Consider the following 13,103-nt stretch of genomic DNA (forward strand, 5'->3'; position numbering starts at 1 on the left):
AATTCCCCTGGTAGCTCTGGGCACCTAATTTGAGCAGTAACTTGTAAAGATGGTGTCTAAGGAAATGGAGATTATCAGGTGTAGCCCAGTCCATTCCTTTGAAAACTTAGAGGAATGTTCTTGCTGCTCCTAGAAATCCATGACAAGAAATGGATGTTTCTGTCTCTGTGGTTTTTAAAGTTTGGGTCTTTTGGTTTGCTTGTCAAGACCAGAATAGTGAGTCTGCTAGGGTAAAAATCAAACCCTTCTTCAGGAAAGGAGAAACTTAACTTAAATTTGTTTTAACATTTCTGTTTTCCCCTGCTTTAAGCCACATCTCACAAATCAGTAGGATTGATAAAACTCTGAATTTATTCAGAAATAATGAATAATAGAGATTCTGGCTACCATTAAAGTAACATTGAACAATTAATATTTATTTTTTTAAAAAGTTGAAATTCAATATTGCTTAAAATTGGGGGTTAATGTTAGTTTTAGTACTATTTTGCATAGGAGCTCAGAAGTTTCCACATAATTTCTCATTATTTTCATTCCTATTCTTTTTATAGAGGTGGAAAAAGTAATAATAACTCCAGATGAACTAGCCATTCTTTTCTCCAGCAGTTTTACAAAGTTTTTGTTAAATTTTCCATTGAAACAAGCTTTCAGAATTTGAAAGCTCAGTGTAATGCAAAAATCCTGCATGGGAGAATTTAAGTCTTTTAAAGGGATTAAAATTTCCCAATTTCTTTTTCATGCAATAGCAAGCTTATGGTGGATGATATTTAAAAGAAAAATAAATTCAGTTATTAAATGGGATAGAAGGCTTGTGAAATAGCTGCTTTCCTAATGTACAGCAGTAGCTTAGGTAGAATGAAGTCAAAGGTATTGACTTTAAAGTGTTTGTGTTAATTTTGACTTAAAATGCTCAAACATATTCAGCTTAAAATTTGTGGAATTTTTCATTATAGCAGCCATGTCAGGTTAATGTGAAAACAAATTAAGATTTACTAAAACCACACAAGTAGTTTGTGGAAGAGGATCTGGTGAATTTCAACCCACACTGAGAAGTCTTGAGTGTATTTAAAAAAATTTAGCTTCATCCAAGGCAGGATTTGACCTTACAGTGTGATTGTAAAGCTGCACAACTTTTGCAAGTGCACATTTCCTTACCTGCAGTAAATACAGGGTAAATTATCTTGCACTACATTTTTTTTAAATTAGCATAGGACTGCCAGGTATTGAAAGTTCTTGCTCACCTCACCTACAGCAAAGGCAGCTGTCAGGTTCACCATGGTTTCTGAAAATGTCTCAGGGCATTCAGCAGTGAGCTGACAAAGCAACAACCACATCTTTTCATGCTCATTGACTTTGCTTTAGTTCAGAGCCTTGGGGTGGATTCATACAACGTTTAGGACCTTTAGCACGTTTTCTGATAGTCACAATCCTCAGAGAGCAGTGTGAAAGAGAAACTGCACTCTTATTAAAAACAGAGGGATCTAGCTGATTTCTGGGTTTAGCTGCTTTTAAAAGATCCTTTTCTTTCATTATTTCTAAGGAAAAGGAAAATTACATGTCCTTAGGGCTGTTTGTGTTTCACTTGCTTAGATAGATGAGTTACAAAACAAAATTAAAATGGAACTAATTATAAGCCATAAATGTTTGAAGTTATATATTGAGAGAGGTCTCTAAGATAAGTCATAATGCAGTAACAAGATCAATTTTATCCTCTCATGTGCTCTGAGTTCACAGAGAGTTGTTATTGCAACTCCACCCCCCCCCCCTTTTTTTTTTTTCTTTCAGGAAATACAGTTCAGATTAGTGTAGACCAAATTATTGACCTTTGGGAGCATATGTCTGTCTTCTACACATCCTTTTGTCCAACAGGGAAGTCTAGAGGCCAGGACTTGCAACTCCAAAGTTTACTGCTTTCTGATGTTTTTCTTTCTTTCTCCATCTTGCTGAAATTGAGTACTGGTTCTATTTGTAGAGAATAGACTTTCACAAGACAGTGGCTCCTCAGCAGCACCTTTCTTGGCAGAATCTCTAGATTTAATTTAGTCCAAAGGTTCTGCCTGTGCTCTGCCTTCCCACCTGGATCCACTGGCTCTGTTTAGACATCAGCTGTGTCACAGTGAATATCTCACAGCTTAAAAGCACATAAATGGATGAGTATGTGTGATATTGCACCCTAAATTAAACAGTTTCCAAAAGAAAGGCAAAGCTGGCAGGAGGAAAATGCACGGCAACTCAGACCATGGTCAGGGAAGCAAATTTAGAGCAAAGAACCAGACAAATGAAAACTCTGTGCCCTCAGAAATGGACGTGGTACTTGATTCCTGGATTGGTCATTTTTATATCCTGCCACAGGTTTTTCTTCCCCAGTGAATTCACTGTCTGTGCTGTTTCTCCTTCCTAGTGAACTAGATCTATATTAAATGCAGCCTGTTTGTAGTTTGGCCATGTAGGGGAAGCCAGTAGAATTTTCAAAAGTATCTTGTTTAGCTTTCTACATTTCTTTATGAGAAATATAGATATGCCTAGATGGAAATATTTAATATTATATTCTTGTTATTCTAAGAAATATGAGCAAATCTGTCGTAGAGCTGCAATGAAGGCTGATGAATGATATTAGCAGCTCCAATCTCCTTCATTTTAATTTCTGAAATGTCAAATTTTGTTTAAAAAAAAAAAGGGATAAAAATATCCTTAAATTCCAATACATTACCTAAATTGCCAAAAGCAATTTTGCCTATAATAAAACTATTGTGGGCTGAAGCAGTTGGATCAAGCTATGCAAGATTGATATGTTTTCCTTGATACAATGCAGTGAATGTGCTATTCTTGTGGAATTTTCCATATGAGTCTGCTGGGGAGAAAATACAGTGGACAAAATGTCTTTTACTTGCAATTAGATTTTTTTTTTTAAGTTTACCTATGAATTAGCTGTAAATGATAACCTGATACACATTTCTAATGTTTAAAAAGCAAGGTAACTTTTCTGTTAGCAAGAAACACGTTTATCCAGGGAATTTTGGGATGACACCAGCACAGTCTTTCAAAACACAGTTGATTCACTGTATTAATTGACTTTTTAAGCTCAGCTGTGCTAATGAGTGTTTTGGAAGACCAGCAATATTTCTGCAGCCAGCCATAGAAAGGACAGTGAAGGTTAAGATGCCTTACCCTGTGTGTCTTGTGTTTCTGTTCCTGCTCTGGAGGAATCTCTCCTGAACCTTTTGTGCTGCAGCCTGGCAATGCAGATGCCTCGTGAGGTTTGCACAGTGACTGTGAGTCTGGCTGAGAGCTGGAACAGAAGCCTAGATTAGAGGGATGCTAAATTCACTCTGGGAGCAGGATAACTGAGATGGCACAGAGTCCTCTTGTCGTGCACCAGGTATTTACAATGACACTCAGGTGTCTCTCAGAGCCACACAGCTGTCTATGCATAGCAAGCTGAACCCTAAAATATTTATTATTTCAGCTGAAATCTTGACAATCCTGACCTTAAGTAACTTTCTCTATTAACTGAATTGGTCCCAGAGTTTTGTCTTCTTGTCTAAATGTCTTTTTGTCTTGTTACTGATAGCTGTACTATCAGTTTCTATTTTAGTAGCACAGTTTTCTTGTAGCAAACCAGGCTGAAAACTCTGATCTTTCTTTAGCTGACTAATATAATAAATAGTAGTGATTTGCCTGGGTTCCACTGGTTAGTACAGCATTCACTGAACCACCCAGTCTCCCTTGCTAATCTCTGTTTATGGTGCCTCTTTCTATATTTCATATCTATTTTCATGGCAGAATTGAATGCTCCAAGCATTTTGGTAAATGCCTTAATTAGTAGTGGTGGATTGCATGATGAGAAACAAATTTAGATAACTCATTTTGAACGTGTTTCAGTACAATGCAAGAGCTAGTATCTTCTTTCAAAATCATCAGCTTGTTTAAGTAGTTGGTTAAAAAGTAAAGTACCACAGGATAGATCTCTCTAAGAGGAAAGTTGTGCATATTAAAGTTAATTGATTGACTTGTTGTTTGCTTGGAATTCAGCAAATCTTCAGCACTTGAGTTAGGCTGAATAAGCTCCTCCCAAGGTAGTAAAGAGAAAAGGAATCTCCAGAGAAAATTTAGAATATTCAGCGTGCTGGAAATGAGATTTTTTTTTTTTTCCTTTGGGAGATTCATACTTTTTTCCTTTAACTTTGAAAGGGCTGTTAAGTTCCAGCTGAGATGCTGACAACAAAGTAAGCTCAGCTTTGAATGCCAAAGTAAACATATAACAGGGAATGTTTGGGGCTTTATATCTCTTAGCTCATGGTGAATTTCACCATCAATATTTGTACCTGTATCAACTGACTGCACAGTCTGCATTTTGCTTTGTAAAAGGGTGTTTGTACAAGCAATTATCTGCTTTTAAATGGATGTGGAAATTTTACTGGCATGATGGACTCTGAGCAAACTGTGGTAGCCATAAAAGTGACACTGCATCTTTTATTTGGTACTATCCATTTTCTCTAAGGATGCATAAAATCTGGTAGTTTTTTAAGCCTTTAAAAATAGGAAAAGAGCTGAACATAGATGTTGATAATAAATGTCATACTTAAGCAAGAGGAGTTAATTAATGGTTTTTTTTTTTTTCCAGTTTGCATCTTGTCTCAGAAAGAAAAGGTTTATGATTAAGGTTTTGGTATCTGAGAGCATCAGTAGATCAGAAAGTGAGCAAGTGCTGGTTGAAGCAAAACAACCATGGCCTGTCTAGAAAGAGACAGATGAGTTCCAGAGGAAGGACAGTATGGGAAATAGGAGTAGAGGGACATAAGTTTGGAAAAATAATATCAGTCTGTGTAAAACACAATTTTTTATATATACACACACTCTTTTAGTTGGGGCTCTTGCTTTTCTTCTTGCGGGAGATGTAGAACAATTTTTTTTTAAAAGCCCATAACACCCTTTGTCAAAAAACAAAAAAAACAAAGGTGGAAGTAGGCCAAATCTTATTCAAATGCACTGATTTAAGAGCACTTTCTGCAGGTGTGATTTAAGTGAAGTGAAGTCAGATCAGTGTAAAGTCAGAACAAAACTGGAGAGCCAATGATTTAGTAGATATAAATTTACAGTACATTCACCATAAGAAGTATAACCAGGGCAGAAGATTCTGCATGATCTCAATATGATGTTTAAATTAATTTTAGGTCAATACATTTGAAAGTCAGCAAGGAAAGGACCAATATGAACTCTGTTTCAGGTTGGCCAATGACATTTAACAAGGTATGTTAAGAGTTTTCTTCTGGTAGTCTTGTGGTATCCATGGATTCCTACATTGTTTTGTGTTTAAGCATTTAGACAATTTTCTCCTAAATACTCTGCTCACAATCATATTTGCTGCTTTTCTGTGTGAAAGCATGTCCTTGGCCAGGAAGTCAGCTCCAGCAGTGCATTAGCACAGGAATGGTGAGCATCCATCCTTTCTTATCTCCCTCTTCAGCTGCCATGGGAAACTGTCCTACTTTACAGAGAAAAGCAGCATGACGGGACAGGTAGATCCACAAACCCTGGGCACTGGGCCTGGCTATTTTGTAGTTTCTTGTACCTTCTGTGACTATCAAAGCCCTTTTTCTTTGTTAGAGATCAGCCCCAGGAAGGAAAGGCCTTTTTTCCATGCAGGTGGATAGTTTGTCCAAGGGCAGGACTCTTTTCAGTGCCCTGCTCCCATGGTGTGTCATACCAAGGTTTGTCCTTTTCAAAGCCCTTTCACCAGGGGTCCCCTTAGTCCTCTCTTGGATTGTGTGCAGTGGGAACAGGCAGCTTTCATGGAGTTCTGACTGACCTGTTTTTTTTTATTCTGAGTACTCTTGCAAGGGAAATAGACTGATGGAAAGCACACATTTAATTTTACAACAGGAAGAGTTTACAAGTCCCCAGCCATTAAAATAGAATAGATAGATTTGCCTGTAAATGTGAGCAGCCAAGTTGGATTTGATAATAGCATACACTGAGGCACCTTTACACAAAAGAGACACTACAGAGGGTTGTAAATGTGAGAGTAAATTAAAATTGCATATGCTTTCAGGTCTTTTAGAGACATGAAGCAAGATAATGGAGACTAAGTGGTTCAATTATTTTAAAAATTAAAAAAATAAAAAAAGCTTGGACTGATAAATAAGCATGAATATGTTTACAATATTATTAAATGGTGTAAGCCTAGGCAGGCTTAATGACTCTCACTAAGATGTTACTTATGCTATTTCAGCTTTTAACAAAATAATCCATCTGTTGTCTCCAAATCTAAGTAGAATTGCTTCCACTGAAGGGCCTAAAATAAATTGCTTAGGTTTTTTTCACTGCATGTATACCAGCACAGTCAAAAAGAATATTATTCACTTAAGCTTTATGCAAAATTGGTCTTTCTTTTGTCAAAGAAAGAAACCGTTTGAGAAGCTGAATGATTCATGTTAGCTGACCCCAATCACCTGCTTCTGCTGGGTTTGAACACCTTTCCTAGCTTGGTGTCAACACAGACACAGAAAAGCAGTGTTATGAGAGTCTCACTGCCTTTGCTTTGCATTTTTGTTCCTGGAGATCCCTTGGCATGCCCAAAATAGCAAAGGTTGCATGTAAAAGCAGGGCAATAAACCAGCAGCAATTTAAAAAATGCTGACAGAAGATGGAAAATATCTGAGATGAAAACTGTCCAATATGCTGAACAGCTGCATCAAGATCTTAGTGTCCTTTTCCTTCTGTGTAGTTCTGAAGTCAGAGAGGCTTTGATTTTAGGCTTTGATTTTATTAGCATATCTCACCCATCACAGTTAGCCTGTGCTGGATGGAATGGAATCCCAAGAGAAAAGTGGGAGAGTTTCAGAGCTAGTTGCATGTCCCTTTCAGAGCAAGACTGACACATGGGATAGAGTCACCTGGAAGGGCACAGTGGAGGCAATGGTCTGACTCAGGGTAACCCTAATGTTTCTGTGTCAAAAGTTATTTTATTATGGGTCTCTTATACAGAATCACAGGATGGGTCATGCTGGAAAGAACCACAGTGGGGCATCCCATCCAACCTCCCAGTTCAAGCAGTTTCATCCCAGAGCATATGGCACAGGAGTGTGTCCAGACAGTTCTTGAATATCCCCAGGGCAGGGGGGATATCCAGGGCCTACCTGGGTAACCTGTTCCTGCACTCTGCCACCTGCACAGTGAGGAACTTCTTCCTGATGTTCAGGTGGAACTTCCTGAGCCTCAGTTCCTGCCTGTTGCCCCTTGTCCCACTGCCCAGCACCACCGAGCAGAGCCTGGTCCATCCCCTGGCCCCTCCCTGTACATATTCTCTCGGTCATCTCTTCTCAAGGCTGAAGAGACCCAGTCCTTCATCCTTTCCTCATCAGAGACATGCTCCAGTCCCTTGGTTGTCTTTGTAGCCCTCCTCTGGACCAGCTGCAGGGGCTCTGTTTCTCTTTTGCACAGTCCAGAATTTAATTGACAACTTTAAGTTATCAGCAACTTTTATTCTGCCACAGGAACTAAAACACAGGCTAGGAAGGTCTCTGTTTTACAAGAATGTGATTTGCTTATAGCAGATTAGCTTTGCCTTTGGACAGTCACCACATGAGTTTTGATCTATTCTTGCAGCACTTGATCTACCATCTATTCATATCAATGAAAATACAAAGTCAGATTTTTCTTTCTCTCTTGGTCAACAGTGCAAGGCACAATATCTATAATCCTTTTCTTAGGAGAAATCTTTTCCTGGGCATTAAAGGTATCCTTTTTCCTAGGTTTGGGGATACTTTGGTTGTCACAAGTACATTTTGCTATGTACAGAATTTGCATTAAAAGTGTTTGCAGTACTGCTGAGAAATAGCAGATTAAAAAAAAAAAAAAAACAAAAACAAACAAAAACAAACAAAAAAAAACCCCAAAAAACCCATATCCATGAAATGAAAAAAGAAAACATGGTTTGAAGATCTGCTAACAGCAGAAGGTACTGGATCTGAATAGTAGCAAGTCATCTAGATCAGGTAATAGATGATGTTCTGATAAGTCCTAATAAACAGAAGCTAAACAAACAGAGAAGATGACAAATTGACATAGATTAAGAAAAATATAACACATGCACACACACATTCCACTTTTTAATTTCCATCAAATTATTTTTAATAAAGGAGCAAAAATCCAGTCTTGTAAATGCATACTTGGAGTTCTTCTGGCTCACTAATCCTATTTCTTAAAGACCTGTATGAGATTGAAAAGTGAATAATTAAATCCATGTTGACTGTGCCCATTTATGAAAACCTGGTGCATACACAATGTGTTTACATAGTTAAATAGAAGTGTTTTAATGTAATAGTTCTGTAGTGTACAGCACATAGTAGCTCTATGTTTTGCTTATATTCGGTAATTTTCTTGCTTGATGTGACTTTTGGTGAGTTTTAACATTTGCCCAGCCAGTCTCTCTGTTTCTCTCTTTCTCTGTGAGGTTCACATGTAAACTGCTTTAAAGATTGCATAATGACTGTTTGGCATGTCCTACAGGCAAAGGCCCAGAAACCCTTTTTGCTGGCTATAACCTCAATGACAATGAGTGGCACACAGTGCGCGTGGTGCGGCGAGGGAAAGGTTTAAAGTTAATGGTGGATGACCAGCAGGCTGTGACAGGTACTGTGGCACTGTGATTCCATGATTCCATGTTGCTGGGGGGGGAAACACAAAGCAAAACAAAAACAGAACAAACAAAAAAAAGTTACAGGAGCAAAATGGCTTTATCTGAGAGAAACATGCTTTTTTTCCTTTTTCCTGGGTAAGATTCAAAATTCATGTTATACATCTTAGGATGCTGGTACAAGCAGAGTGTTATTACACCTGCTATTAATGCTGCTCTAACGCTGCTATTGAAATTAAAGAAAATCTTCCTGCTGGCTTAAATGAATGTTTTTATACAGTGGTTGGAGAGAAGTGATTTAGTACGTCACTAATGAGAAGGCAAGCGAAATGCTTTTGGCAACACATTGTTAGGGCTAAACTCTAAGCCACTGCTTTAATAAACATTTTATGGATATTCTACTGTGATTTGAATCTTGCACCAACTGTCCTCAATGATTATATATTAGGCAGCATGTTTTTCTCAAATATTAAAATAGCAGTTGGGGCGGGAGAAAGAAAAAAATGGCATGCATGCTAGCAGATGATAGAAATGTGTTTCTGTATTTATATGATCAGAAATGTTAATAGAGAACATTGATTTTTGTCCTGTACAAGACAATGTTCACATGCATGTTGTTAAGAGCAACTTATCTGACTTCTGATTCCTTGCACAGCATAATGTGCCTAATTTTTTTGTTAGCTATTTAGAATTATCCTTTGGTTTTGTCTACCATTAAACAACTTCTATCATTGGTTCTAAGCTTTGTTAAAATGGTAACAAGTTGAATGTTTTGGGTTTTTTTTAAAGAGGAGTGAAGCTTCTTTAATAATCCCCTTTCACCTCTACAGAACACTGAGGGTCTTGTCACTGGTAGAACAAGAATTCATATAGCTGCAAGAACATATTTTCTAGAATCAGAAATTACCAATAGATCTCCCAGCACTGAAGTCTCTGTATGTTATGATGCCCAGGGTCATTTGCTCAAGAATGAATATGTCCTAAACAATTTATTTTCTTTTGATATTATAGGAGGAAGTATAAGAAAATATTATAATCTTGCTGCTTCAACAGCTACTCAAGGCAGATTCTAATATAGAGAAAATAGTTTAGATCAAAATCCAGTGCAAGATGCAAATGCTCAACTCCTGGGCTCCTCATGCCAGAGTTCTAATTTACAAATACTTCAGGTTACATAACCTGGGTCCAGCTTTCTGGTGCAATATTTGTATTCTTTCCACAACCCAGTAAGTACATCCAAAAATGGCCAGTTGACTTGAATTCCCTCTCAGTTCTTCCAGCTGGAACTTGTCTGCATTTGCATAATGCACAAATGTTTAATGTTATTAATCCAAAAGGAGAAACTCATCCCAATATTTTGGAGGGAAAAAAGTCCTAAAACTTCCTAAACTCCCTGTAGAAATCTGTGGGGCCAATCTGGGGCCTCCTCTACTAATGAGGAGGAATCTGCTGTATGAGAAGGAGCAGAGGGAGCTTTAAACGTGGGCAATCTGCTGTTAGTTCCATGAATGTCACATTTCCTACAAAGAAAATCTTTATTGTTGTGTAAGTGGTGAGAATTTTTGTTTTGTTCTGTTTTTGGGGGTAGGGGTTTTTTGGTTGTCTTGGGTTTTTTTCAATACTGAGTGGTTTAAAACCCTTTACAAATTTAAATTTCAAATGTGTGTAATAGAATTTAACATGTAGTAGCTTTGAATTTCCTGAAAGCATAGGGAAAGTGTTGCCTTATGGGATTAAAGTGTGCTGGTTCTAAAGTTTTCTTCAGATGTTCCAACAATCAGAAATTTGGTTAAAATACAACCCATTAATTTTTCATGTGAAAGGTTATTATAGTTTTATGAGGAGAATAAGGAAGTTAACTGACTTCCTGCTAAAAATTCCAGCTTTCTCCTGCCACATGCTGTTTTCCATTTTTGATTCCATTTCCTTTGCCGTATATGAAGGAATCCCCATTGGCTCCAGAAAACTTAAGCTGCAGGAAAATCTATTAAATAATTCAGCCTGATTTGCTAATTTTTACAGATTATAAAATACCACTTGTTCATTTGTGAGTTGTGCTTGGTCCTCTTTGAAAAATGCATGATGTGTGCATGGGTGCGTAATAAAAATCAGTCATACTACCTTTCATTGGAAGCCATGCAGGTGGTTTTGAAGAAGTTACTCATCACAGTGGAGTTTAAATATTTCCAGCCCTGATAGGCCTTGTTTTCTAAGATTGTATAGAAAATAAAAATTATTGTAAATTCACTAAATTTGGGTAACAGAATAGATTATGGTTATGAACAAAAATTCAATTGCCCTTTTGAACGATGTTTTTCCACAAACCTGATAAACTTAAAAAAATAAACAAAAACCAAAACCACATCAAACCAAAAAAAAAATAAACCACCACCAAATCCCCAAACACCCAACCTTGTAAGTACAAGCTACATTCTTTTTTACTTCATTGCTGCATTTAAAAATCCTGTGGAGCATTATGTGAAATCTCAAGTCCTGTTTGCATGTTTGTAGAACTGAATTGGTGGGACATGAGCCCAGATTCTGGAACTTTTTTATTACTATGCTCATGAAAGAAATACATTTAATGTAGTGGGGATATTGTGCTACAGGCCAAAGATTGGTGGATTTTTGCCATGACATTATTGGAATGCCATTTGAAGGGATATAAGACTGGAATATAAAATATTCCTCTCTGAAACCTGATCCTCAGCTCTTTGGCTGTGATCCAACATAGAGCTCTTATCCCAGCAAAAATTACACATTTGGCATTTTTCAAGACAGCTCCCTGACTCATTACTGCATGGAAGAAGCCACTTTTGCTTAATACATTCAGGGAAAATGGTATCTTCAGAAGTGGTGTTTAGAAACAAGAATATCAAGAAGACTGTCCCTGGGGTTTAGGGTGCCTCATGCAGTGCTCAGCCCATGAGTGCAGGTGGTGTTCTATGGCAAGTTCTCCTACAGAACTCATCCCAAAGCTAAGTAAGCTACTTGCAAATATTTATCATAAATTATTAGAGCAATTGTTGTGCCTGAATGGTATTAAAACTTAGAGAGCTCTTCTCCCTGTAACTTCACTGATGCCTGTACTTGTATCTCAGTGCTGTGGCTTAACCTGCTTATGAATTCATCTCCCTGGGCAAATCTCAGATATTGACATTTCTCTTTCCCTTGCCTTTTCCCTGTCACACACATGTCCACAGACACTTGCTTATGACACCTACAAAGGTACAGCTCTGTCAGCCTCCTCCAGGCTTTGTGCACCACTTCTGACATGCCCAGCCTGGGGCAGTGCTCACTCTCCCTCTTGGAATAGAATATTTGGGGATGGACAGAGGGAACTTGGCTTGTCAACAGCTTTGCCACTGAGAATTTGTAGTAGAGCAATGTATTCCATGAGAGACATGAAACAACTAAGGAACTGGGGAATTTCAAAATGGTTTGCAAAAGGTACTTTAAGTGGTGAAATTCATTAGTAATAAGAAGCTGTTTTTCCACACAATGTGACCATGAATCAGCCCTGTGAAAATACTGCCCTACTTCTTTAAAATAAGCATGGAAAAAATTGGACATTCTGTCAGAAAAAGGAACTCTTCAGTGAACACAATTTTGATGTGCTGGGTAAGGTATTTAATAACTAGCTTAAAAACTTACCTGACCTGTATGCAGTGTACTCTGGTAGTGCTGATCCTTTCCTCCAGATTAGCTTTGCAGTCAGCAAATTTCAGGCTTCTTGCTCTGCAGTGGTCCTGGCATGGCAGAGAGAACTCAAAGGCAGCTGTGGGACTTGCTTTCAGTCACATTTCCAAAGTCAGCAAGTCCCTTGTTTTTTCCAGGATCATGAGACACTGGCATGTGCCCTTCCTGCAGGCTTTCTGTTCTGCCCATGCCTTGGGCTCTGCCCCTTCTCCCATGTTTATCCCCATGGTACAGAGCCAGTTGTTTTCAAGCAGCTCTCCACCCTTGTCACACAGGGCTTTCTGCAGCAGGGCTGGCATTAATGTACCCAAGACAGCTGAAACAGGAATCCTTCCTACTGCTAGTCAAGTCATGTGCATTGAAGCAAAACAGGTGGAATAAATCCCCTCAAGCTGTTCTGTTTCTCTTTCATGAGACTCTAATATTGTTGGTTTAGCTCTGAGAATGGCCTTTGTGTTCCTCATGTTAAGTAATTGCACTTGCTTGTAGTAAAACTCCACGTCTGGTTAGGTGTAACTGAAGTGAGGGATTTTGTTGGCAGTTTAATGTACTCTGGTAAACTGTTTCAGTTTAGAAATTTTTCTGTTGGCCTTATCCAAATGTACCGAGTGCTTTGGAAAGGCTCCTGGATTTACCAGTGATTAGGATGAATTTGAAAGAATTCCCTTTGGAGACAACAATTGGCCTCGCACATTCTGAAAAGAGTGAAAATGATGCAGATGCTTAATCACATGATGTGCTCCTTGACCTCCCCTTTCAGAGACTAACA

The 13,103-nt window shown here is 38.2% G+C and overlaps 1 protein-coding gene across 9 annotated transcripts in view; it reads left to right on the forward strand.

The window, feature by feature from the left end:
* Window positions 1-13,103, forward strand: part of NRXN1 (neurexin 1) — a 668,036-nt gene that overhangs the window by 299,774 nt on the left and 355,159 nt on the right. For all 9 annotated transcript variants that reach the window (XM_030236511.2, XM_050972677.1, XM_030236512.2 and 6 more), the window contains one exon: window positions 8,509-8,631. In XM_030236511.2, the coding sequence (XP_030092371.1) occupies window positions 8,509-8,631 (123 nt within the window). The remainder of the gene's footprint in view (window positions 1-8,508; window positions 8,632-13,103) is intronic.

Source organism: Serinus canaria, chromosome 3, assembly GCF_022539315.1.
Source record: "Serinus canaria isolate serCan28SL12 chromosome 3, serCan2020, whole genome shotgun sequence".
Lineage (NCBI taxonomy): Eukaryota > Metazoa > Chordata > Aves > Passeriformes > Fringillidae > Serinus > Serinus canaria.